Source organism: Pezoporus wallicus, unplaced genomic scaffold (genome assembly GCF_028554395.1).
Source record: "Pezoporus wallicus isolate ANWC-B61680 ecotype Strahan unplaced genomic scaffold, APGP_CSIRO_Pwel_v1 contig_11829, whole genome shotgun sequence".
Taxonomy (NCBI): domain Eukaryota; kingdom Metazoa; phylum Chordata; class Aves; order Psittaciformes; family Psittacidae; genus Pezoporus; species Pezoporus wallicus.
The window spans coordinates 1,115,277-1,142,943 of NW_026635494.1; the positions used below are offsets into that span (position 1 = coordinate 1,115,277).

General features: G+C 47.1%; 1 protein-coding gene across 2 annotated transcripts in view; it reads left to right on the forward strand.

The window, feature by feature from the left end:
- The window catches only part of GRIK4 (glutamate ionotropic receptor kainate type subunit 4), a 179,357-nt gene that overhangs the window by 96,518 nt on the left and 55,172 nt on the right, over window positions 1–27,667 (forward strand). For both annotated transcript variants that reach the window (XR_008975372.1, XM_057433308.1), the window contains exons 3-6: window positions 13,664–13,828; window positions 19,808–19,905; window positions 23,155–23,320; window positions 27,243–27,421. Coding sequence is in view for 1 of the 2 variants with exons in the window: in XM_057433308.1 (XP_057289291.1) it covers window positions 13,664–13,828; window positions 19,808–19,905; window positions 23,155–23,320; window positions 27,243–27,421 (608 nt within the window). In the remaining variant the exon portion in view is untranslated. The remainder of the gene's footprint in view (window positions 1–13,663; window positions 13,829–19,807; window positions 19,906–23,154; window positions 23,321–27,242; window positions 27,422–27,667) is intronic.

Below are 27,667 nucleotides of genomic sequence, written 5' to 3' on the forward strand. Positions count from 1 at the left end.
TCAAGCAATAATAACCTTTATTTTGTACTTTAGTAGCCATCTCACAACTCTGGTTACGAGCCATGTGCCAGGTCCTGCGCAAATAGCGTAGCACAAAAGCAAACAGGCATTCGGAGACTTCCAGTGTAACGAGAGCCCTCTCTGTGCCTTTGGAAAAACTGCTTATTTGGCTTCTTTTCCCAAGAAATCTTAATGTTTTTCATCGTTTCAAAAATCCCCAGGTTTGGCCTAAAAGACATTGTCAGGGCTTCTCATGCCAAAAAAAATTATCCAAGTCTTTTTCTTGATATGACCTTCTGCTAGTTAATGGACAAAAATAACAGCAAAAAGAGAAAAGCCCCAGCCTTGCAGCAAAGTTATCCACCTAAAGATACAGCCAAAGGTGACCTCTTGCAGAACTGGCATAGTCAGAACCACTTGTATTAGAAACTATTCCCAGGTGACCTCAGACTGTTACTTAGCACTGGGTAATAGTCTTGATCATTAATGCGCTTCATTGTGTTAAGGATATGTAGTAGTGTAACATCTGCAGGATGTGAGCCCCAGGATAAGCAGCGTCCTTAGCACTTTACCTCTTCTCCTGTAGCTTTTTGCCACTCTTCTTGGGGGAAATGTCTGGTATTTTGATCCTATGCTTTCTCTTGCTTAAAACGGGAGGGATGTAGAGGCTCATGTTAATGCCTTAACCTCCTGTTGGTTTTGCTCTATCCAGGTCCTTCATTAGCTGTTTAATTAGAAACATGGGCAAGCGTGTTTTGTGAAAGGCATATTGAGTTTGGAGGGAGTAAAACAGCTCAGAGGAGGCACCTGCATGCAACCAATGACTGGGAAAAGGGGGATGGCTTTGGGGGTGCTGCATTTTCAAGCGCAGGGCTTGTAAGCAGAATGTAGCACTGTTCCCTACAACTGTGGTCCTGTGCCCATGTGCCTCATGGCTAGTGTGTAATTAGCCTTAAGCAGCGTAATTAGTCTGGGAAACAGTTCTTTTTCCCTTTGCTAGAAGGTCCGTGTGTCCTCCCCTTGCTGGATGGATGCTTGGCAGAGTGAGCAGGACCCCGGTGATGCCAGCAGAGCCATGCTGGCTGGTCCAGGGTGTACCATGTGGTGCTGCAGCATCATGGGAGGTTCTGGGATTTAAAAGGTGCATGTTGAATTGGTCTCCCAGATGACAGGCAAGTCCTTTAGACCCTTTTGGCTCATTAAGTGCATGGCTCCCATTATGCCAAAAACTCCTGCAAAGCTCCTTGAATAGGTGGGATTTTACCCTCTCAAGGGGCAGGACTGGCACCTAAATGCCACTGCAGAGTTGGGCTGTATCCATTTTCTGCCTCTGCTCCCTGTCACATGAAGGTGAGAGCACTAACAAATGGCAGCAGAGGGGCTTTGCCTGGAGCACTGCAGGCAGGGATCCAGGCTGTTTCAGAGAGTCCTGTGCAAACAGTTGATAGTGCAGACTCAGTTGCCCCATGATTGCGTCCTGGAAAGAACACTCTTGTTTGTCATCATCAAATCAGATGAAAGTGGCATCTGGCAGTTGCATTTGTGGTGTGCTCAAAAGAGGATGCTCTGTGCCAGAGGTAGCAGTTTCCCAGCCTGCACCCAGCTCTGCTGAGGTGACTGCTACCCTAGCATTAGTTCAGAATAACCTCTTCAGCAAAGTCATCCTATGCTCCTTAGCGCAAGCTTTCAGGGAGGAAAGAAATCCTCCCATCCCAGCTCCTTCTGATGTGTGTTTCCTGATTGTTTCCTGATTGTTTTTCTTATAATTACCCACAAACTGCTTGAACAGGAGCTGAAATGCTTCTCCATGACTGGCAGGAGCACAACACCCACTGATGAGTCAGGGGAAGAAGGGTACTGGGGAAAGGGAGGGGAGAAGATGGGGAAGAATAGCTGCCAGAGAGCTGGAGAGTAAATGACGTTTGTTTAAAGACACATTAGAAGATTAATGATGGGAGTCAAAGTATGAAAGCAACAGGGACTAAATGCTGTATTAATGGAAGCCATTTTCTTTGCCATCTCCTGCAGGAAGTCTTCAGGAGTACAGAAGGGGGGAAATCACTTTACAGTAATAACTGTTACTTATCTAAGAGAACAACCTTGGATGTATCAAAATGTGAGGTTCCAAGGTAATATGTGCATCATTACAATCATTGTCATCCATTTAAAAGGCAATTTCTGTGGTGGTGAATAGATGGAGAAAATAGTCCCAATCCTGCAACTGATTGTAAGCAAGGTTTATTTTGTTATTATTGTTATTAGTTAGTTCCAAATCTGGTAAGACTGTGTTAAGAAAAAAAGGGAAAGACTGGAAGAGATGGAGCTGATGACCCTTGCAGAATTTGTTGGGACCATTTCATGGGCTTAGTAGTGACTTAGGGCCTCATCTTGGCTCCCTCCAGAGTCAATGTCAAATGTCCTGTCACAGCTTTGTTGATTCACATCCCACAAAGAGCAGCGAGCAAATAGGTGACGTGATCTTGTAGCGTTGGAGAAGTGCTCCTGTTCTCTACCTGCAATTCGCAGTGGTGGAAGGTGACTACAGTGTTGTTGCAAGTACAGGGTGAATGAATAGGGCAAGCCCTGAGGATAACGGCTGCGCTCAGTGACTCTCCTGATGTTAGCTGCATGCACATCATATAAATAAATCACACACATTCCCATCTGGGGATGTGCAAGTGGCCTCTGGCAGGAGTCATCACTCCACCCATACAGCTGTCCATGTGTGGTCAAGCGAGAGGGTAATGGGCCATGTACCACAAGGATTGTCCTGGCACATCAGCTCAAGCCAAGAGGCTGTTTCTGTGCTTGGGTATAGTGAAGGTGAACAGGCTGTGCTCCACAGGCAGAAAATCTGTTTAGCACAAAGCATGAGCCCAGTTCTTTAGCAGGAATGGGGATGAATGATTCACGAGGAGGGGTTGGGGGTAGCAGGAAAGGATGATGATGATGCTATTCTCCATGTGGTCAAAATATAACAGTAATACCTGATTTTTAATCACCACTGGGTTTGTGAGCAGGTGTGATGGATGAGCCTGAGCAAACCATAGCCTCCCGAGCTGGCTTTTCACTTCAGAGCAACTAGTCCACTCTCTGAAATACTGGAGCTGTGTGTAACTTGTTGGGCTGTGGGAAGAAGGAGCAGGAAGTTAAAAACAGGGGAGAAAGAATCCGTTCTGTTTTCACAACGCTTGGATTAGAATAACTGTTGGACGTGAGCTTCAATTCATCCTGGTTCAAAGGAGTGCTTGAGTGGGAATTTTATCTTTAAACCTCAAGCCTCTCAGAGTGAACTCCCTCATAAGGGCCAGAGGTTTTCCTCTTGAAGCCTGCATGCGTGAGCATGGAAACTTGGACTGTGATGCACAAAGTGGCAAGTAGTGAGCGATGGGGAGGGGAGGTCTGGGTGTTTGATGGTGAGACAGCAGTTTGCTGAGCCTGGACATCTCTCACATGGCAAGAGGCTGGGGAGGATGAGAAAGCAGCCCTGTTTCTCCAGGCAAGTTCTGCTAGCTGGGATAATGAGAAAGGATTGCATCCGCGAGGGCAGCTGACACAGCTCGCTATCTCCAAGACGTTTTCAGTGTTGTGTTAAGACACCTTTTACAGACTTTGAGAACTAGAGGGAATGTGGTGCTGCCTGCGGCTGGCAACCCTAACTCTTGATGTGACAGCAGCAAGAGCAGACCCCCAGCAGAGAAGCCTGGGCCACCCACTGAAACGCAAGCTGGTCTCAGCCTTCTCACAGCGGGAGGGTGCCTTGGCAAGGTTCCCTCCCGTCCTGCCCTCCCCTCCGGTGCGTGCTTGGGCTCGTAAGTGTGGCTGGATTGAGCTCTTGCAGGTATCCTCATTAAGGTGGTTGGAAGTAGGAGGATTTAATGATATGAACCATGACTTTAATTAATCAGCATAAATGTTGCTTATTTATTTAATTAAGCTTATCACTGTGAACCCGATCTAGTTCCTTGCTGCATTAATGTAACTAATTCAGTAACCTCTCCAAGAAGCATCATAACAAACTACAGGAGATGTAATTCACTCCGCTCATCCTCTGCTTTACAAGTGGGGCTGCTTCTGGTATGCCTCATTCATGACCCAGTGCTGGCATTGACTCCTCTCTGATCTCACCAGCTGCTCCTGCGTTAGCGCGCTGCTTCTTCCATCACGCCTAGCGTCTGGAATAGCTTTTCCTTTGGGTTTCTTTGACCTTGTTCACTCAGAATTTTTGTGTCTGATTTAATCTAGTCTTAGGCAGAGGAGCTTTTTCTTTATCCTTGCCTTTTGCTATTTTTTTTATTCCTTTTCACTTGCCCGTTCCTGTTTGTGTAGCGTGTTTAAAACTCTTCCACATTGCACAGCTATAGGGGGATCTGTAATGAGCTCCCAAGCTGAAAGCTTTTGCTGTTTGCCTAAGAGTTGTTCTTTACCTACATTGAAGAGTGTTGTATGAGAAACCTCAGAGATTCTTTGGGAGAAGTTTCAATAACTTTTAAGGATTTTGTCATTGTTTTCTGTTGCGCCGAGGGCTCTTCAGGCACCGTTTATCGCCCCACACAGCAGTGGTCTGCAAGGGATGCTAAGACAAATTGCCTTGAGCGGGGATGTTACTGTGCAACACTTTAGTCACTTAGGTCTCTGTAGATCCCTTCTCTTAAAGTTACCTGACAACAAAGTGTGGCTGCTTCTTTTTCCAAAGGAGAGCATGCCCAGGAAAGTTTAATGTACTGTAACCGCTGCATGCTACCTTCAGATCTTAATTCATTTCAGCTTTCTGGAGTATCTGCATGTTTCTTGACCTCTTCAAAATGGACCAGGTGGTCCATTTGCTCCATGGAGGTACTGTGAGGATGGATACCTGAGAACCTCACAGGCTGCATTAGAGACAGAGTCTGCAAGAGGTGCCAGAGGGCTCAGTGCTTGCGGCAGGTGATGAGCCTCTGGAAACCTTGGTGATGTGGCTGAGCTGGTTCAGCTCTAGTCTCAGAAGTGATCATTGGGCTTAGGCACTGAACTTCTGTGGTCATGGATTCAGTGCAAGGCAGGTGGGCACAGGTGCTGATTTGGGGTTGAAAAGGAGCCACTCTGTACACAAGCAAAGGAAGAAAAAGCAGTTCTCTTCAGGCAACACAGCATCATTTTCTTAGCAATCAAGTGTATAAACTGGGATTAGATGCAGTAGCAGCTTGCTGCTGAAATGAATGGAAAAGGAGGGAAAACCATGTCAGAGTCCAGGGAAAAGAAACTACCTGGTTTATTTTCCCAATCCAAAAGCCAGGGGAAGAAGTCATCGGGGGCTGGGGGGGGGGGGGAATGCAGTGAGCAGAGCATGCTACAGAGGAAAGGCAGGAAGACATTAAAGTAACCTATTAGATTGCTGAAGGCTGAGTGGCAAAAAATAAATAACTAGAGGCTGCGTAGATTGGTGGATATTGGATCTGAAGGGCTGCCACATCTGGTGTGGCAGCTCTTTAGCATCTCATTTCAGCGTGACTCAGCAGGAAAAGTTGTTTGTTCTAACAGGAAAGCAAAGAGATGCAAACAGTCCCCAGGCGCATCAGCGAAGGGCTCAAGTGTCATTGGTTTATAATTGGATCAAACTCTTCCATGTAGTTTAATACATCTGGATCTTCTGCAACAGGGGTGAGGTTCCCAGTGTCACCTCTTCCGGCCCTTGTTCATCACTCAGCTTCTCTGTGATCACCGCCTACTCTTAGGCCATACTGTCTGTACTTGCACATCTGTGCACCACATCTGGGCAGTGTGGGGATAGGGAGGTGTTTATAGGTAGTGAGATTTTTCTATGGAGAGGGTGCATAGAGAGCAGAGATGCTAAAGGCCAGGTTGATAGAGGCAAATTATTACCTGATTTAGGTGCTCTGAATTGCCCTCTGTAGGTCCTGATGCTTTCCACTGGCTATAAAAACCCCAAATGTAGTTTGAATCTTCCATTCAGGCTGTGCTCAGCCTTGTAGCATTGACCCTGGCCGCCTTTTATCTTCATACATGTTTCTTTAAATATGCTGCTCTTTCTAGAGATGCTCTCTTAATAGTGCTTACTTAGTGATGCACTTGGATGCCTGTAGATTGAAGCAGAAGTGTCACATTTCAGTGGCAGTAAGTAAAAAGGCTGAGGTGCTAAACAAGGATTTCTGAAGCCTTCTGGCATAGTAACTCTGTATATTTGCCATGTGGTCTTGCAAAACCTTGAGGAGTCTCTTTATCTCTTTTTGCCTTCGTTCTTCATCTATCATAAGAGAATGAAAGTCATTCCACCTATCATTTGTCTGTCTCGTATCTTTAAAGGAATTGTCATATCTGGTATCTACATCCAGCATGGTAGGTCCTTGTCCTTGGATCCATCATTTAGAGGTTTGTAATAGTAGCAAGGGCTAATGATTTGTAACAAGAACAGAACTGGTGCAAAAAACCTATAAGCTGTCCATATCACTGGATGCAAAACCTTACATCTCATTGCTACAGCAGATTTTTTTCCCCTTCTCACCTTGACATTGGGGGTACATCCTATTTGCTATCTCTGGGTATTCAATTAATCAGCTGGCTGAGGGAAGCCTGGAACCGGGGCCTGGCGCTTATGTACTCTATCATTTGGTCTGAGCTGTGCAACCTCTGCAATGCACTGGTGTTTGCCAACCTGGGAAGAGCCAGCAAATGGTGCCAAAGCCATAGCATCCTTGAAATAAGATGCTGAAAGAAGAGCAAATGCGCTGTAAATGCTAAGATTCCAGGAAGGGTTAAGAGGAAAACGGTCACTAAAGGCTCCACATAAATAAGTGGAAATCCACTGGCTTTAAAGGGGCCCCAAATTCCTTTAATCCTGACGCTTGGAGGTTCAAGGAATGGCTCCCTCTGCAAAAGGCAAAGTGTCAGCTTTGGAAATGTTGCTCTCCTTACATCGCTGTCAATCAGTAAATCCCAAAGGATTGCAGAAGGTTGCGTGTGTGCTGGAACAGCCTTGGCTGCCATTGAAATACAGCCACTTCTGGAGATGGAGCTCTGAGCTTTGTGGTCATCTGTCTTGTTTAGGTATAGAACATGCTTGTTGCGGGGTGTGATAAGGAAAGCATCCCGTGTCATCTGGGACTCTGCAGTGGGTTCCTTCCCTGCCTGCCCATCCTGTGGCAGGCTCTTTCCCACTCCAGTGGCTGCTGCCTGCTCTCAAATGCAGAGTCCCACAGCTACGCTGTGCATTGCCATCTCTCAAATCTATGATTATAACTATAAATCCTGGTGGACTTCCCCATTTGTTTTTTGCCTTTTTGTTTTTTTCCTTAACTGAGGATTTTACACATTGTTTCTTCTGTCCTCATCCTTTTTGCTTGCCTGGAAGTGGCACTTGGGGTTTGTGTGGTTATTTTTCTTGTATTCATACTCTCCACTGACTTAATTAAGTTCTTGCTTGTTTCCTGGTCCTGACAAATTTATTGTCCCCCCCCAGGGCTTCCCAGTGCTCTCCTCCTCAAAAATGCAGCTGCTGCCAGTCACCTGAGACCATGAAAACTTACTTTCCAAACTCAACTTGACATTATTGAAGCAAAAGATAGACAGGGAAATGATGTTCCTGAATCCAGCCAGGGTTTTTAGGCTGGTTTCTTAAGAAAATAAGATTTAGGAACTCAGACTGACCTTGTGTGGATGTGGGTAAGCATCTCTCCAGTGCCAGTTTGACAGATAGGCTTCTCAGTGATGCAGGGAGCATCTGTTATGAGTACGTTCTGCTGTGAGCAGAGCTTCAGGGAAACGAGAAGGCAGCCCACCACCCCACATACACACATGCAGAAACGGGATCGTGGTGGCTGGAATAGTCTTCTTTCTTGATGGAAGATGTCTGACATTCCTAAGAGGCTCTTCCCTCCTGGTCCCTATTTGCTTCCATGCGCCTTTGATATTACCATCCCTGGGTGGTGTCCAGGGTTCATGGAATGCCTTGGTGTGAAAGGGGTCCCACCATGCCTTCCTGTTGTTCCATTTTTAGCATTAAACCTTCACCTCCTTCCCTTTCTCTCTGCCAAGCCCTGCCCTAATGAGATGGAGAGCCCTTCTTGTGCTATCTTCCAGCCCGACCTGCGTAAGGGCTTGCACATCCCCTTCTGTCAGAGCCATAATCCTTAATTCCCTGCTGCAGCCCTGCCTGTACACCTCAGGAAGGTTAAGTCAGTTATTCCTCCTTCTCCCTGCTTTTTTCTCTTCTTTTTTGGGAAGCCTCTTGAGAGGTTTTTCAGGGATTAAGCAGGACTTGTCTGGTTGCAAACACTCTATTTGAATTCACAGATCAGGACTTTATCCATAGCTACAGCGTGCCTCAGGTTCATGGATACCTGTAGGAGTTTTCCTGTTGGCTTTAAAAGACTTCATTTCTGGACAGGGCACTTCCATTTCAGACCCCTTTCTTATCCCTTTGTGCTCTTTCGCTTCTGTCTTCATGCTCAGGGTGTTTGCTGGCTGCCTGGTAGTGAGATTTGTATTCAGAACATCAGGTGATCTTATCGGAAGAGCAGGACCTTGTCTCATTACTGGGTTATCCTCCCCACATGTGACGCAGAGGAGTGAGAGGCGAGATGAGAACTGTCCTGCGGATGCCTGCTTTCAGAATGGCTGCCGAAGTTCCAACCCTTCTGGGCTACAAACAGCTATCTCTGTTTGATGTAGATGTGAGCAGAGGAGGGAAGAGTGGTCCAGCAGTGCTTTTACCTTCCTGGCCTAGAGGGACAAGGTTTGCTGGGGCACAAGGGTGAGCTGCCCCATCTGAGGCTTTGCATCCCAGCACTGTGACAGGTCCAGCACAACTGACAGACTCGGGGAAGGCAGCAGGGAAGTGTGATGGCATTCTCCATCTTCCTGAAACCTTGGAGAGTGTTACTCTGATTTTATGTACACAAAGTGATTATTAAAGAAGAGAAAAGAGAGGTTGTGTTTCAAGCAATAGAAACAAAACCCCTCAGCAGTTTTTATCATGTTTCTCCTTTTCTCCCCTGAGTTCACTCTCTCTGGATAGCAGAAATGAAAGGAAAGCTCCATTTAAATGCAGATTTGAAACGTTGGCCAAAAGCAATAAATAGCCCTCTGCTACAGTGATCAGGCAAACATTATCAAGTCTCTTTGTGAAGGAGATTTTATGTTGGGAGATTTTGTTTTTCCTTGATGAGATCCTCTTTCCTCTCAGAGCAATAGCATATTGATGACTTCTTGCTTTATTTTTAAGCAGCACTTCAGAGATTAGAATGGAAACACAATCCCACCTGTTTCTCCACTGGAGCTGTACTTGACAGCCCTGTAATGAGGAAGTCTCCAAATTTCTTCTCCTTTCCTGTGTTGGCAGCCTGAAGGGCTGATATCGTGCTCAGCAGAGGGGAAATGTGCAAAATAAGGCAATCCTGCAGCCATGTTTAATCAACTGACCTTCAAATGATCTGAAGCCTCATGATTTCAGAGCTGGTTTCTGGTTCGTGAAGTCAGGAGCAGCTCGAGGTGGGTCTCTGGTGATAAGAGATAGTGCAGGTGGTTGGAGAGCAGCAGGAAGGGGAGATGTGGAGGTCTGGGGTGATGCCCCCGTGTCCCAGCGCATCTCTTGAGGCTGGTGTTCCTGAGCAGGACATCAGTGCTTGAAGAACAGAGTGTTTTCTGGTGTGCCTTGGATCCAAAGGCTTCCTGCTTTTGAGACCGAGGCACTGATATGCTTCAGTGGTAAGCATTGGATCTTCTAGGTGTCTAAACCTGGTTGAACTTGAAGTTACAGCTCTTAATTTGAAAGTCCATTCATAGCGGGTATGTAGAGGATTTGAGGACTGTGTTTACAGTATAAATCAGAGGAGGTTGTAAGTGTGATCATAATCTGTCAGAGGAGACACCTGAGATATATTGCGTATAGCTCTAGCTTTTTAACTTGGAGGAACAGGTCACAAACAGGGAAATATCATGTTTACTAAGCCAGTGTTTTGCTAAATCTACATCTTCAAGCGATGACTTGAGATGGCACTTGTGTTTCCGAGTGTGGCTTTACATCTTAATGGGATGATAAGCATCTGGGAAAACAGCAATGCTTAACGGAGTTAACAGGGAAGGGTCAGCAGAACGCTGTTGTAGCAATGTACAAACCTCCCGGTGGCATCTGTTCCCTGTTATTGTTAGAAAAATGCTATTTCATTAGATCGTGGTTGGATCTGGCGTTAAGCAGTGCCATGTAGTAAAGCTTGCAGTCGCATTAGGCTTGTCAGAGCGCGTACGTTGTGAATCTGGCTGGTGGCAGGTAGCGCTCTGGGGAGCCGCATGGCTTGTGGGAATGGGAGAGCAGAGGCTCTGTGCTTATTTAGCCCTGGTTGAAACCCAGCTGAGGGGGGAAAGGATTACATTTCCGTGCTGTCTGAAAGGGGCTGGTGCCTTCATCATTAGGATGAAGTTGCTGCATCTCAGCCCGGCTCTGGGAAGACAGCTGTCTCCACCACTGAAAACACACCAGCTGACAGCACTGCCTGCCCGCCTGTTTGCTGGTTTAGGTAAAAAGGAATAGGACTGGATTGTTTGAGGTGAGAAATCAATGTTCTTCTCCTCCTGGAGAAGTTTCTCCAGGGTAAGAGGCGAAAGGGCAGGAGAGTTTGAGCATCTGTCTTTGCTACCGTGGCTGTGCTCAGCTTGAGTGGAGGATGACATATAGGAAAGTTATTGAACTCTGCTTTTCTCAGAGGGCACTGTCACATCATCTTGCATTTCTTCGGCTGCCAGTAATACTCTTTTTGTGGTTCTTACTGTTGAATCATTAACTCTGAGGGTTGCATTTGAAATATGTCTTTGATGGAGATTTTCAGCTCAAGTCACTTATTGCTTGGATGTTAAGAAAGTGTAACCCAGCTATTTTCAGTGCATATTCAGAGCGATAAACTCTGATTTGTAGCCTCTTGGCTTTATGGGTTTTGTATTAAGTGTAAAGAAAACCTGGGCATGTAGAATTAAAGAAGAATTATTACTGCATTCAGGGTGCATATCTGTGGCTGGAAAAGATGTTTCCAGCCGGTCCTCCCTGACTTCACTTGAAGCTGTTTGACTTTCACTCCCTGGGAAATCCTATGCAGCCCTGAATCGGGCATCACAGACCCAGGTGTTCCTGGCTCCCTCTGAAATACTCTTCTCATAATTCATAGAGAAGGCAGCCGAGATTGGAGACATTTATTATGATGGGGAAGATAGAAGTGATTTTTGAGGCCAACAAAGTTCAAAGACTTTGCTGTAAGCCTTCAGGATTAAAGATTTACTTGATGCATCTTCCCATATTTAATAGACAGGAATAGATGAAAGGGAATTTCTGTAAAGATTTTCATTCCTACTTAACGATGCCACTATTAGACGAGCTTTGGCACCGTGTCCCGAGACGTGAAGCTTTAAACCCAACCTTTTTTAAACATTAAGTGACCTTTTTCATCTGCTAGCTTAATAAATAAAGATTAGTTCAACCTCATTACCTACTCCTGTTCTGGGGGCTCTTTGAATGGTTGGTAAAACTAACTAGCCTCCCAAAGTGCGAGTGAACAAATGGTGGTGGTTTTCTATCCGAAGCCTTGCAGGGAGGTAGGAAGCAGTAATGTGGTTTGATGAGTGCCTAAGCTCTAGGAGTGCCATCACCACCTCCATCCTGGCATTTAGGCTGTGTGGGTCCTTTCTCATCCTAAACCTGCCACTTGCTGGGAGCACTTCCACCTTCCCCTCGTATTTGCTGCCAAGGTGGAAGGCAAAGTTCCCATTGAATCAGAGCAGAGAAGAGGACTTGTTGGGGTTCAGGTTGGTCATTTTACTCAGCTGTAGGGAGCTCGTCAAGATTTACAGAATTAAGAATGGAAAATCCCGTCCTGAATGGAGACAGAAAACCTTTGTGCAAACCTTTTTGCCTCGGTGGCCTGAGGAATTGACTTGAAATGCTTCGGGTTTTGACGCTTTTGTATTTAAAGTGTATTTAACTATACATTAGCGAAAGTCAATTTTGTTTGGAAACCGACACTTAAAGGATCTACTTGTAAACGTTTTCCAATGTCGTGATTTTGAAGCCTTAAATGAGAAAATAATGAATCAAAGAATGCTGACACACACTCCCCAACCACTGATCTTTAATTTCGCTATGTCAGCACCTCGAATGTAAGCAGCACTTGGTAATGTTCATCAGATCCAGTACATTGCTTTACCCTTTCCTGGAAACAGGGCTGTAGTGAGGAGCTTGCACACATCAGGTAGTTTTGTGCATGAGGACTTTCTTCTCTGTCTGCTGCTGCTGCGGAGCTGGGCAAGCTGCTTGCTGGGGCACTTTAGCTTCCCTGCTGCTTTGTCATTAAGATCCATATCGATGCTTAGCAAACCTGTGATCCATGTCCCTGGCCTTAGAGGAGAGCACAACCTTCTTTCTTGCATAATGAGATTAACTGCCCTAGCTTTACAGATAATGATGGTGCTTGTGTGTTAGCTGAGCACCTGAAGGACTGGGAATGTTCACCAAGACATCTGTGCATATCGTACAAGAAGTATTGCTGTGCGTTTCTTTATCAGTACTTCAGCTTAGCTCCCATAAAACTGGGATAAAGTAGGAAAAGAAGGAGTTTCTTGAGTGGGTATCATCAGGATGCAAGTAACTCGGACTAGCTTGGATATGCTTCACCAGTGGATTTGGTATCTAGTTACCTTCTACTGTGGGAGTCAGGGCAGGATGAGGAAGCAGAGGTGCTCTGCAGCTTTATGAGAGAAGGGATCCCGTTGGGATGAGCATAGCAAAGCTGAGAAAAGAGCCCTGAAATGCGATGCAAATGGGTTGTAGAAATTGGGCTATGCTTTGAGGTTTGGGGTTGGTTCAAAGCAAGGCTCAGGGGCAGGAAAGCCAAAGTAATGGGACCCTGAACCTGAGACAAGTTTCTTTGTCTAGGCTGTGTAGGAGGAGACCTCCTATTAGCAAGGATAAACCCACGGGGGTGCAGAAGATGTGCCAGCTCATAATGAAACACTGTGATGAATGCTCGATTCTAATCTCATTTTGCCTTCCGTCAAGGAAATAAAAATACCCCACACTATCTCCCTGTGCCGAACACAGATTTGAGTGGGCAGGCCCAGGAGCTGAGTTCAAGAGTCAAGTGCTTTCTGTTTGACAAATATTTGTCCCTTCCCACCCACGGCTGCCCACGTGCTTCCTGAAATATTCCAGCTATTAGCACCGTACTAACGCGCTCTCAAACGAACAAACCGAGGCTATCTGGGGACGTTTTCCCTTTGTTAGGATGCGAGGCAGTGCCTGGATCTGGGCTGCTTGGGGCAGCACGAGTGAACGTCGCTCTTCAGAGCATCCGGTGCGGGCGGCTGGCTGTGCTGCGGTGGGTGTTAGGCACCACCAGGTCCCCAGGCAGCGTGGGTGGATGTGTCGTGCTGCAGTGCAGCAGCAGCTAACACAGCCACTGCTGCAGAGATGTGAACACCCACATGTCTGGCAAGACCTGGCAGGTGGGCGAAGCAGCAGGAAAGGCCGCACGATGGAGGGAGGATGCTCTAACAATAGCACAAGTGCTGACGCGGTGGTTGCTTGCGTGGCACTGGAGATCCCAAAGGGAAGGGAATGGAAAAGTGGAAAGCCGAGCCGGGTCCCTGCCAAGCGTAATCTTTGCCATCGCTTTTGCTTCCGCAGCTGCCATCCTGGATGACCCCATGGAGTGCAGCAGAGGGGAGAGGCTCTCCATCACGCTGGCCAAGAACCGCATCAACCGTGCTCCCGAGCGGGTGGGGAAAGCCAAGGTGGAGGTGGACATCTTTGAGCTGCTGCGAGACAGCGAGTATGAGACAGCGGAAACCAGTAAGTACCCCTCCGTGGAGCTGATCCTTCCCCACTTCTGCTTTCTGCTGGCTCCCAGGAGGTGCCTGGCACACTGTGCAGAGGATAAGTGTGTGATAGCCGAGGGAGGTACAGAGGGCAAAAAGCACCTCTGTGCTCCTCTATAAGCACTGGAAAGAGCAACATGTGTTGATTGATCAACACATCAATCTCTGCAAAGACCCAGACCTGCCCTCGCTGCCTGAGCACAGTCAGGTTTGGTGCAGGGGTTTGGTACACTCTGGACGCGGGTGCAGCATTCCCTTGGGAGCTGTATTGGATCTTTAGCAGCACTCGTGCTGAGTTCAGCACCAGCCATGCATTTGGAAGGGCTGGCTCTGCCTGGGTGCATCCAGCGCAGGTTACAGTGGCACATTAACAGGAGTAAGCTTTGCCACCATGCAGCCCAGTGGCTTGGGACAAATTATTCCTTTAATCTGTGTGTCAATAAACAGAGGTAATGGTACAGGAAGCGATGCTCCTTTGTGAAGTACTTTATAGTGTGCAAATAAGAGACGATGGGCAAGTTTAGTGCAATTAAGTTCTTTCTAAAACCCCACAGAATGCTGCGTGTCGGCAAACACGATAGCTTTTTCAGTGCTTCAGATTGGCAGTGGGTTCGTTTACACAAGGGGAAGTTTTCAAGGGATGTTTGAAATCATGTGGATTAAAAAGAGCTGGTTTTGAAAGGCAGCATACTTCCCATGTTGCTGTCCTCGTAACGCAGATGGGTCTCTGCTCTAGTTGCTCCTCTCGATGCCCATCGTGCCAACTCCATGCTGATGACTAAAAGGAGAAGTTGATGGTTAGTGGCCACGGACCTCTCAGGAGCCTGAGGGCAAGAAACCAAAGAGATCTGTGAGAGGTTCTTCCTGTAAGAGGGAAAATCCTTTGGAACAGGTTATGGTCCCTTTAGACCTATTTTTAAGATGACCTTTAGAGTTCAATGGAGGACTATTACTTTTTATTACAAGTTAGCTTGAAAAAGCTGGAGAAATAATTTTAAGTAATAGGGATTTTTAGGCTCATTTCCTAGTGGTTCCCTGTCGCAAGCCTTTGTAATCTGCAGGGTATCCCCAAAAGGTGTGGCAGCCTGGTTTTTCTACGCAGCTTTGGTGTTCTGTACAGCACCGAGCATCCCTGTGTCTGGGAGGCCCCATGGAGCACGGACCCAGCGCTGCTCAGGAGCAGGTCTGTGGGTATGTGGCAGAACGGGCTCGATAGGCCTGTGAGATCAGCAGATTGCTCCTTCATTTCCTGAATTAGTGTTTGCATTATTTATAGAAGCATTCAGTTAATAAAAGTGCATTTCAGCAAGTACCTGTATGGCTATTTTTAGAGCCTGTCACCCAAGAGGCAGTCTAGATTAAGATCATCGCATCCAGCATCACGGAGACTGTTCAAAACAGCAGCTCTCCACCTTTTGGAGCTCGCATCCCTTTTAACTTCTTCTTGGGCTTTCCCATCTGTTGAGGCTTGCGTACGTCCTCCTTTCCCCTCGCTTGGCAGAGCCATAGGGTGAATGCAGCCTTACTGGCCAGACCATGCAGAAGGGATGGGGACTGCCTGGGTTTCCATTTTTCAAGCAGGGGAATATTAATTTGCTGGGAAATTAAGTATTATGCAAGAAAATGTGGATTTCAGCAAATGTGGTCTTCAGGGAGAATGTGGAAATGGGATAAGCGAGGAAGAGGCAATCTTCTGGTTTGAGTTTTCACCTCAGGGTGATTCTCTTTGTTTCCTTTACTTGAGCTCGCAGAGTGTAAAAGGTAGAAATTGGAGCAAACTGATGTGGTTTTGGTCAAGTAAATATTGACACAATTTTGCAACGTGTTATTTGCCTTTTCTTCAGAGAGAAAAGTCTCTTAAAGCCTTTTGTACAAAAGGAGAAATCCGTGTTCTGCATGGCTTCTCTATTAATGTCACTGGAGTTATTCTTGATTTATACTGGTAGTAGAGGAGAATCAGATCCTTTAACTTACATTTCAAGGCTTTCATAGCTTTCAAATGTCTGCCTTCTCAGCTTTAATAAAGCGCTTGTATTTGTTATCGCACGTAATATTAATAAAAGCAGTTGGGATGTTTTAACCTATGACTGCAAAGCTGTTATACATCTTTTTAATCCTGATCTCAAATTTCACACCCTGTGAATCACCCTCAAATATCACAGCTGGCATGGTTAGCCGACTGATGGAGGAGCACTGCAATTCCCCCCCATCAGTGACACTCACGTACAGCTAGTGCTCCAAGAGAAAGGGTCTTTGAGAGTTAGTTTTGTTTTCTAGTTTGAGGTGTTATCTTTCTGTTTTCTTCCTGACTGACTCAGGCATCTTCCTGTTAGGGAGGCCATAAAATCACTGTTTGGATAGCAGGTAAAACATGAGTCAGTCTGAATCACACCCAAGCATGGGTTGCTGTTTCTGCTTTATAGATGAATGGAGACAAGCATTGACTGTTCTGGTATGCAACACCTGTGAAGTCCTGTGTTTTGAAATGATTTTGCAGTGAAAGGTTATGGATAGGGCTTTTTTTTTGCTGTTACAAGTGATGCCTGTTCTCTGTGTTTGATGTTTCAGCTCCTTTTATGGAGATCCAAAATGACTTGTTTAATCATGCCTATATCTGAAACACCTTATTCCTTTTGATGTCCGGGGAGGGACAGATTTTCTGCTTGTCACCCTGTCCCCTATCATTTCATCAGTCTTTTAAGCATGTTTTTGATGTTAATCCAGACATCTCGGGGCAGGTCACCAGTCAGAGTGAGCAAGCAACTGGAGGATTTTAAACTTTTATTTATTCATACTAATACTTCAAAGTGCCCGATACATCCTTTCCAGGGACATTGACTCAACAGAGCTATTAACTGGTCCACCATCTTTGTGATCCTGTTGGATTACTCCTGCTGTGGTTGTGGCTTGCTGGTAAGAAGCATAGAGGGTGCTGCAGGAAGCAGTCTTGGAGTCCAGGTGCAGGATGCACTCTCTATAGCACCGTCTGTTTATGCACTTGATGTTTTCTGTATGAGAATCCCGTCCTGACCAGTCCTGTCATTCAAGATCCTCAGATGTGTTTGGCAATCTTGGAAACGTTGAAGTAATTGCATATCTTCCCTGATAATTTATTTTCCATTAGAGGCAGGAATCTTCTTTGCATGCTGTTTGAAACCCTTGTATCGGGTGTCTGTAGGCAGTGAAAGAGATGCTGTGTTCTGCACCCTGGGTGGATGCTCTCACCTGAGCGCTTCCAGCATGATTTAAATAGGCAGAGTTAATGGAAATGCTTGCCAGGTGCCCTGAGACCACAGGAGGTGAAAGGCACTATGTGACCACAACAACTTGGATGTATATGCATTGAGCACAACTCATTTGTTGTGCCTTTTTATGTTCAAAATAAGCACGTATTTCCATGTGCCATCGGAGGTTTCAGATATGATGTCACTTCAATGTCCAGTATTTCCTGAAGTGCTGAATTCTAAAACCCATAAAAGTTGGACACAGTCTTGGGCAGAGGTATAGGGGTGTGCAGCAACCAAAAGTGCATCCTGTGCTGTATATGTGCATATGTGTTGAAGTACAAATACTTCTGAGTGGTAGGGGCTACACCAGTGTCTTATGGTTATATCCATGTAGTTATCGGGGATGAATTTGTGGTCCAGGGCAAACATTTCTACATCCCTCAAGTGCTTGTCTGAATCCACGCTGTCTATGGTGGTAGCTAGGTTGAGCCTTTTCTCCCTGTGGAGATGAACAGCATCAGGTAGTGTTTTAAAATAGGAAATGTGCTTTGATTACGAAAGAAGCTTTCCAAACATGCCCAAAACCTTTGCCTAGGGCACCTCCACTTTGTTTCCATTCATTTCCCTTAATTTTGCTGGATGTTTCACCCTTGGAGTGATAAGCCAGGTCTTTTTCTTCTGCAGTTGTTACGATTCTGTTGCTATGACTACTTAACTTGCTTTTTATTCTCAATACCAGAGATGAGAAGAAAAACACTCGGCAAACTTTTCCCTGCATGCACAACAAAATTCCCCTTGGGACTTTCACCCTAATGACCTGTGGATAAGAGGGCTTGGAACAGCTTCTTCCTCCTAGACGCTGAATTGCCGATCACCCGAAGGGCCTACGTGCAGCTTAGAGGGACTGATGAGTACCACTGAGATAGTATGCAGGGTTTTCAAATTGCTGCTGCTCTTATTTAAAAGGATCTTCTGAAGAGGTATAAGTGCCTGTAAATTTTTAAGCAGAGAGGAAAAGCAAGTACTGGATTCCTTTGAAGATGCCGCAGAAATACATCAGTAGCAGACAGAGGTGGTGGAGGGGCATGGAAGGAAGGAAAACCCAAGAGAAGATGCTTGAACTTGCGCCTTCTGTAAGAAGGCAGAGCAATCGGTATGTACAGGGTCCATACATAGCAGTAGGTGGAGTTTTTCTTTCAAGAGGCTTGGAAAGAGCTAAAACCGCTTCCCCAAAGTGATGAACTACGTCCTCAGCTTTAGCATCGTATTCCAGTCCTGGGGCTGTGGAGACTTACATAGGCTAAGGCCAGAGGTGAGCACCTTTGTTAGCTGATCTTCTGCAGAAGATGGACTGTAGATGTTCACATGCTGAACACAGCACTCAGCCCCATAGCCCTAAGCGTAGTATAGGCTCTCGTTTCATACCTTGATTTAAAGACCTGAAGTTGATAGAGAACCTGCTCTGATCTGTAGGACGACAGTTCCGATGGTGAATTCCCTTCACTACAGAAAATACATCCTGGTTTGACTTGTTCTAGCTCCTTTTTCCAGCCGCTGAATCTAGATAACTTTTCATGAGCATCACAAAAGCTTGTCTGACGTGTAAGCCAGGGACCTGCGGTGAGGATGGTGCTCTGAAACAGGCTGCCCATTTGATACTGAAGAGGCACTGTCTTTAATATCTCAGCTTCATGATACAGTGGTTTAGTTTTTACATCTGAAAACGCTGTGAGCTTCCTTTTGCCAGAACTGATAAGTACTTGTGGGGCCTCTTTTCACCCCGGGGGCATCCCCTTTCTTCACTTGATGCCGATTGAGCAAATGTGGCTTTATCTGTCTGGGGAGGAAGGAGCTGAGTGCGTGGGGATGCTGGGGCAGGTCTGGTATCTCAGAATGAGCTGTGGCCAGCCCATGTCCAGATGTGCCTTTTGGAGTCCGGGGATTCAGGCGGAGGGGCTCTCGCCTTCTGTTCGAGGCTTTGCCTGCACAAGCTGCTGCAGGAATGCTTGTGAGCGTCGTGGTTGATTGGGATGGCAGCAGGGAGGTGACACCAGCTGGGCACGTCCTTGGAGTGCCATTTGGCTTAATTTGTGCTGTGAATTAAAGGGACAAAAGGTTGCAGTTTAACCGGGGAAACTTGAGGGGAAGAGATTTAACTTCTTCATTTTGTCAGAGTCGGTTTATTGTTCTGCTAACCTGGGTGGCATGGAGACAAGAGTTTAACTACTGCCGAGGAAAAACCACAAATGAAAAACAGTAATGTGATCCTTGTTATTACCACTGAGCTCTGCAGAGGGTGAGGGAAGGAATTCGTACAAGTTTGTTTGCTGCTGGATGATGCTTTGAAGCCAGGCAACTGCTGTGCTTAGCATCTCCCATAAACTTTAGTTACTGTTTTCTCTTGGAGAATAGCACTGGGGCCAGAAAGGGATAGTATAAGAACAAACCCCAGTTCTGAGTTGGAGAAGAGATACTGGGGCCTTGGGGACAGTTCAGGTGGGATTTAGAAAGGCTGGGAAAAGCTGGAGAGGAGGGTGTCACAGGCAGGGGGGCAGTGCTTCAGAGGGAATAGTGGAATTTTAGGGGGACATAAATGGCAGGGATATGTTTTGTGGAGGAGATGATACCGCATCCTTAGTAAGGTGCCGCAGGTACTGTAAGCGTGTCTGTCTGCTCGACACTGAGGATGAAATCTAATGCATGTTTCCTCTCTCTGGTGCCCACAGTGTGTCAGATTCTCCCCAAAGGAGTGGTGGGTGTCCTGGGACCTTCCTCGAGCCCAGCCTCGAGCTCTATTATCAGCAATATCTGTGGGGAGAAGGAGGTAAGTGAATGAGTTCTGTGTTGGAGTAAGTCTGTGCCGTTGTGCTGACTGACTTGACCCTCGTGCCCAGCAGAGGTAATGCAGGAGTCCTGGCTCCTTCCTCCCAGTGTTTCACAGCAGCCTGGGGTGAGAGCAGAGTTCACCCACCATGGGTAAGAGACATGCAGAGATCCTGACCCATTCCCCAGCCCCATGTTCTTCGTGTTGCCCTTCAAATGGAAGGTGCTCTTGGTGGGCTCTGATCGCAGCAGCGCTTCCCGCTGCCTGCTGCCGGGTGCCCAGATTCCCCGGGAACACCTCCTTTTGCTGCTGATTTACTAAGTATGGATGAGGTTTTTAATTTACCACTATACTGAGCAGCAATGCCGTCTGCGCAGATCCCATGCAGAAGGGCTTTCTGCAGCCTTGAAGGGTTTCATCTGAGGTTCTTGTGTCTATGCCAAGTCCCAGCCAGAGCTGCACAGCTCGCTGCAGCTTCCAGCTCTGCCTTACGCTGCCTTCTCCCTTGCCTGGGTCTGCCTCTTGAAGTTCTTGTTCAAGTCTGGTGTTCTGTCTCCATGTCCCAGTTATAAGGCGGAACAGGGACATCGCCTCCATGAGATAGGGGAAGTGAGGTACATCCCTATGGTATTCCAGGTCATCCTTGGCAAAGATGACTTGCTGTAATTGTCTTATCTGCTATATTCTCCTTCCCATGATCTGCCATGGCTTCTAATGATCCAAGCTGACAGCTTGGTTCATCGCCCCTTCTCTAGTCATATGTTCTTGCAGCATCTTCCTGTTGCATTTCTTTTCTCTGCTTCCCTTGTCCTTGTTTTCATCTGTATCACTGTTTACTTCAGCTTCCCTCACGTGCCACCCTGTGCAAACCATATGGGGTGCAAAAACCAAAGCTTGCCCTGGCAGGTGCAAATCCTGGCCAGAATCCCTGGATGTGACCTGACTTTGTGCACATACTTGGAAAGCTGCACCCCTTTCTGTTCGCTGCTATTCCATCAATGCAAACCCCTTTTATCTGTGCCCAGACTTTGTGCTTGATTTAATATTGTCTAAGCCTTGAACCATCCTGCACTCATCTGGCTCTGCTCAAGGGAAAAGAAATGGAGTTCTCTTCACGTAGTCCATCCCTTTAAAGCCAGATAACATCTCTCAGCCTTCCAGTGGCCTCCCTCTGGAGCCCGGGAGGGGAGTGCCTGGAACTGAGCACTGTAAATAATTTGCATTCACAAATGACTGCTCTTCTTTGTTCCTTGAGAATCAGAAGTGTTGAAGAGGAGGAAGAGATCTGTTAGACCTCGTGCTTTTGGCTGCAGCAGGATGGGTCTCTTGAGAGCACTTTGTAGTGCTTTTTCCAGCTAAACGTCCCAGATGTGTGAGCCATCCCAGGTAAAGGGAACTCTGCAGTAACAGATTGCAAGTGTTTTTCCCCTGAAATGCATATTCAGAGTCTCTGATCTAAGTCTCTTCGTTTAGTTTTGCTTGCCAGCAATGAAAATGAGTGCTAGTGCCCTTCTAAGGTGTTTGATTCTCAAGCTGGATTTCGGCTGCCCTCCTAGTGATGTAAACCTGCAGTAACTCCCTGTGATTTATATCACAGTAGCATCAGTTCGTGCCGCTGTGTTAAATGGGATATAGCAGCCCAGCCAAAGCCATTGTACTTGCAGCCATCCACCAGGTAAAGGAAAGTGTCCCCATTTTACCACCAAATGGTGGAGCGACTGGCCTGGTGCTCACCAGGGGGGATGAATTGTGTCTCCTGTGTTAGCTTTCTAGTGCCTTTGGCCTAAAGATGTCTTTTCCTTGTGTCCAGAAAAAGGGGTGTTGCACTGGGACAGAGCTCTTGGAAAGGAGAAGAGGGCTCGGGGGCTGATGGTGAGGTCTGAACCATGGCCATGGGGGCTTGCAGGAATTGCCAAGGTGCTGTCTGCCTTCAGCTCTCTTCCCTGGTCGTGGTTGTTGCTGGAAGTCTCAGGCTTCATCTGGCTCCCAAGAACGATCCGTGTTCTTGTGCTGGAACTGCCTTGTCTGCTCTGGTTAAAGGAATTCACCTTTTGCTTACAGTTTTCTTCTCTCCCTGTTACCAGAACCTGGGATGAGGGCTGCGGGCTGAAATTAAGGCAGATAGCTGCTTATTGCTCCTTAACTTTCCTATTGCTAACCCAAACAGCTTATGCTGTCAATAAAGCAGCCATCGCAAAGTACTAATAACCTTTCCCACGAGGAGAGAGATGGGAAGCATAGGACGATAGCTTCTGGAAGGACTAATAATGGAGGAAAAGAGGACTTGACACTCCTGTAATGAAGCCAAAGCAGACATTTCCCTTTCTCTGTCTTCTCTTTCTTCCAAAGAATTCATTCAGCAAAAAGAAAACAATATTCCTTGTCCTTATTTAGCTGAACCCCTCTGTGTCTGAGCTTGGTTTGTCTGTTCCCTCTATGCAAAGCTATGAGGTGTGCAGCAGAGCTGCCTTGGAGGGAGCCCTCGGGCTGTTCCCCACTCCCCCTTCCCCACATTCCCTGGATATTCCTCTCCCACCTCCTGCTCTGCTCTGTTAATGACACGCACAGCACTATTAGGACTTGTGGTTGTGTCCCACTGGAGTTTGCCCACCGTATGGCCACCAGTTACCTCTCTGCTGATCAAAACAGTCCAAAGCTTCTGGCTGCTGCATCTGTTCCTCTCCCTCCTGGGCCTCGCCAGTGCAGGGTCATCTTGTTCTTCCCTTCATCTCTCCTAATTACCTGATGACACATGGGTACTGCAGGCAGAGGTGGGTTTGCAGCGCTCCATCCATCTAGCATACAGCAAAGGGCTGGGGGGTTCCAGCATGGGCTCTGTGATTCCCTGCCTGCAAAGCTTCCTCTGAATTTACCCAGGCAACAAGCCCAAAATGAAGTGGAGGCCCGGCTGCAATTAGTACCCAAGCTAATTAGGTTGAACTCATCCGGGATGGCTTCCTGTGCTGTAATCACAGCCCCCATTGCCTTTCTCTGAGTGGCTCAGCAAGACTTTTCCTGATCCACTCCTTCCCGTGGCTTCTTGTTGCTCTGATAATTATTTTCCTCTGCTATTGCACAAATCCCACCCTCCTCTCTTCACTCTGGCGATGCTTCTGCAGTTTTATTGGGATATTTCCCTTTCTGCCCGCTGTGCGTTTCGCACCAAAGGTCCTTTTTGGGTAGATTTATTTGGTTTTATGCCTTTTTTTCCTCTTTAATTGTGTTTTCTTTCCCCTCCTCCCCGTTCAGGTTCCTCACTTCAAAGTGGCACCGGAGGAATTCCTGAAGCTGCAGCTCCAGCGGTTCACCACCCTCAACCTCCATCCCAGCAACACCGATATCAGCGTGGCCGTGGCAGGGATCCTGAACTTCTTTAACTGCACCACTGCCTGCCTCATCTGTGCCAAAGCTGAATGTAAGTCCTTGCCAGGCTGGGTTCGGCTGCCCCTCTGCACCCAGCGCCTTCTCTTCTACCTCCTTCTGCGTGTCTGGTGCCTGCTGGAGAAGGTCCCACAGGCAGTGCGTGTGAGCATCCCGGGGTGTGCATCTCGCCTGGTTGTGGTGGCAGGGTCTCTTCTGTTTGCAGCAGGTCAGCACTCAGGCAGAACAGCCTGAACCAGCGGTGCCCTGCGGGGCAGGTTTCCCACTCTGTTGGCCCGTGGAGGTGTTTGTGAGAGGAGGAAAAGGGGATGGGGAGAGACTTGCCTGCCTTCTGTTTGACAATCTGAAGGGTGTTTTGCTTGCACAGATGGGTTTATATGAAGGAAAAAAAAAAAAAGGCTTAGGCTTGTTTCTGGAGATTATTTTAGGCAAGTAAAGCTTTTTGAAATATGCCTTTCCCAAACCCGTGTGCCACTTGTGGCCTAAAAGCAGGACTTGATTAATAGTCAAAACACTGCACACCCTCTCGGGCTCGCAAGCCATACATCTGCTGGTAATTGTGCATCTGGATGCACATCTCAGCAGGATCATATTCATCTTGGCATAACTTCCCTAAGGTGGCAGGAGCAGGGTCTGTAGCACAGTGGTTAAAGTGTGTCCTGTGCTTTTTAAGGTCAGTGTGTAGGTAGATGGCTGCTGCGTATTACCCGCACCAGTTGTGCTTTTATTATCCTGTAGCCAGGTTTGTCAGCGCTAGAGCTGATCATACAAACAAGCCTAGAAAAGGGGCTTTGAAAAGGCACGTGGATCCAGGGAGAGCTTTGGGATACTGGCAAGAGCTTAGCAGTGTCTGACAGTGGGGCCAGGATCCTTTACAGCTAGCCCTGGGCAGACTTCACACCACCAGCAGTGTTGTGGCAGACTCCTGCACAGAACAGACAGAGTAAGAGTGTCTTTGCCTTTTCTCTTTGCTTTATGTACCCTGAGGAGACCACATCCTCAGCTGATGTAAGTCATTAAACTGCCTTGAGGAAACATGCTCAAATTTACCCTAGCAGAGGACCTGACCCAAAATGATGCCATTAAAATCATGTAAATGGTCTCCTGCATTGCTTCTGGTGCTGGAATTTTTCATTGTCTAAGCTTAATTTAAGCAAAAGGGAAGAAAAAGAGAAAGGAAGAGGAGATAATGAGGTTTTCTCACCTGCGAGCTCACAGCTCTGTCCTTGCACTGCTGCTGGGCACAGAGCACACGTAGTCATCAGCACACTGCTGTGCTCCCCTGCCCTAATCCTCAGGTACGTGCCAAAACATGCAGGCGTCTCCCATGGAATACAGCATGATTCTTCATTTAACTGGGATCCAAGCCTTGGGAACCAAATAGCTCACATTAAAATAACACTCCTTTAATTGAATCACTTCCATTAGTTTCACTCTGGTATTGCTGGATAACTCGGTATTTAGGATGCGCTGAGCAACCCGAGTCCTTCCCAGACCCAGGGAAGCAGTGGGATGGGTGTTGTTCATGCATCCTGCTCTTTGTGCCCAGTAAGGACCTTTTCTGAGCTAGGCTTAAAGCACAATATGCTCTCACTATAATGGAGTGCAGAAAAGGTATAACCCAGCTTCACGTAGGAGCGCAAGCCCTCATTTTCCCTTAAGACAGGTAGTGCTCCTAATCACAGTCCTTAAACAAGTAACTTAAGGCGCTTTGAGTTTTTGGAAGGTTCCCTGGAGGCAAATAGGGGAGCATATGAGCTATCTGCTCATCAGTGAGAAAATGGTGGTTTGAGGGATGTTGTTATTTAGGTCCCAAGAGGGAGAGTCATAGCTGTTTTGGTTTAAGTACAAGGCTGTGTGATGGGACTCCTGGGTCCTATCCCGTCACGCTCATGCTATCACTGTAAGGAGTCACATCCTTTCCCTGGGGACCGATACTAGTTTCTTCTGGCAGAAGCAGAAAATGACCCTTGAAGTCAATTGAACTTGGGCCAGGCTAAGTGTAATGGATGGTGAACAGAATGGCGCTATGTGACTCAGTTTCTCTGCAGTGTGAAATAGATTAGGTAGTTTGTGAACTGCTCTGAAGTGGCTACAAGGTAGGATCTGATATGCTGGAAACGATCATTTCCTTGAACCAGAGGAGATCAAATGCTTCCCTTTTAGCCTGGTCCTATTTCCTCCTCTCTGTGCCTGATGTGCTTTAGAAACCTTGCAGCTGAGCTCTGCCTTCCTTAAGTCCTCACCACACAGAGGCCAGTGTGGCTTTTGTACCTGAGACTTGTGCCCCAGTGAGCTGTGGGCTGGAGGAGAAGGCAGGAACAGCGGTGCCGATGTAGTCAGCAGAGAGAAAAATGAAGAGGAAGCTGAGGGTCTGTTGTGAATCACAAACCCATAGCTGCTAGCAGAGGGATGCTCTCCAGTTTGCAAGATTAACTTAGAGCTGAGAAATACAAGCTGCAGTGTTAAGGAACAGGATCTGATTTTATTTCTGCAGGAAATTAAATGGAAAATGAGCATTTCCAAGGGGGATGGCTGAAGATTTCCCTCCAGATGCCCATGCCTTTCCATGGATTTATGTCCCTTTGAAAGTCACGTTGTGGTGTAAATCTGGGTGTGCAGAGTAGTGCAGCTTTCCCCTCACCTTCTGGTGGATGAGCACTTTCATACAGTCCAAGTGTGGTTAGGTTAAGAGTAGAGGTCTGACTTGAGGATTCGATTTGCTTCTGGGACATCATTCTGCTGATGGTTCTGTTGTTTTCAGTTTGCTTCATGCAGCTTTCCCCCTCCTTTTTGGACCATCTTTCTGTAGGGATGGGACGTGTGTCTTGCTGATGATTACATCTGGTGGACTCTGGTTAATCAAACTTGACAGGAGGTAATTTCCTGCTGAAACGCAGCAGCTGGATGGAAGAGACAGACTATCAAATATTCTTTCTTGACTAAGGAAAGCTGCGGCAAGAGCTTTGATGTCTTACTAGACATCAAGGAAGCTGTGTTGGAAGGAGCCCTTGCAGTGACCTAGCTGCAGGAAGAAGCTTGAATGAGAAGTGTTGAAGGCAATAGGGCACAAGTCCAGGCAACCTGGGACTCATCCACGTGGGTGCTCACTAATTACTTGCTTTGTTCAGCTCCTATTTGAAGGGAGAGCCTGGTCCTGCACTCAAAGAGCTCGGTGTGAGCATGAGGGAGGCAGAAATGCTGATGGCAAGGCAGAAAGAAGGAGGCAGGCAAAGTGATGGAGCCACTGGGCTGCGAACACTGTCCTACTTCAACCTCTAATTCCTCTATAAGGCATCAAACATGCCCGTTTGTTTTATTATTGGCTTCTGTGTTGCTCTAGGAATCCCCAGCCCGCAGGTAATTCCGCACTGTGCCAGGACCGTACTCCCAGTTTCTGTCACATATTTGCATGTAGACCTCATGTTGTGTTTTAGCAATGATCTCTGCTCTGTCTGACTCCCAGCAGAGCTCTCCATCCTCAGGGATGCATGCCCTTGGAAGACAGCAGCTCCCATCAGAGTGCTCCAAGATCTCCAAACCGAGTCATGCGTTGCAGGGCACTTCATTTGGGAGGTAGTAATGCGAAGGCTTAGGAGAGGGAATCATCCTTCAGCAACCAGTGACAACCAGAGCAATCCTGCATGCAGGAAAATAGTGGAGAAATTGTGTGGACCCTGGGGTCCTGACCAAATTTGCATAGGCAGTCTTCTCTCTTCCCAAGAGGCTTTGTCTCGAGTGCAGCTGGGGTAACTCCCTCATTTCCCATTGCCTGGGAATGGACACAGGCCCAAGCAGTGAGCCTGTGCTGCAGCCCCAAATCCTTTCCTTTGCATAGAACTGCAGGGCTGCTTCCTGCTGGGAATGACTATGGGCTATGGAGAAACGCTTTGTGAACCAAGCAGAAAATTAAAGGTGTCTGCTTGTTTTTTTTTTCCCCTACCTTTTATTTGAAGGCCTTTTAAACCTAGAGAAGTTGCTTCGGCAGTTCCTCATTTCCAAGGACACTCTCTCGGTCCGGATGCTGGATGACAGCCGGGATCCCACCCCTCTCCTAAAAGAGATCCGAGATGACAAAACAGCGACCATCATCGTACACGCCAACGCTTCCATGTCTCATACCATTCTGCGGAAGGTAAGGGTCTCTTGAGCATCACAGTTGTAAAGGCTGCTGCTTTCACTGTGTGCAGGGTGTAAGCATGCATGTGCCAGGGGTTGTATGACAATGGAGCGTAAAACTTCCTGCAGCAACACTGGAAATGGGGAATTGCCACTGATAGAGTTTCTGGGGAAAACAATTTGCTCTCTCTTTCCGGGACTGCCTCTTTAGAAGCAATGATTCAATTGCTCTGAGCTGATGTGTTTGCTCTCTAGAAGTGGT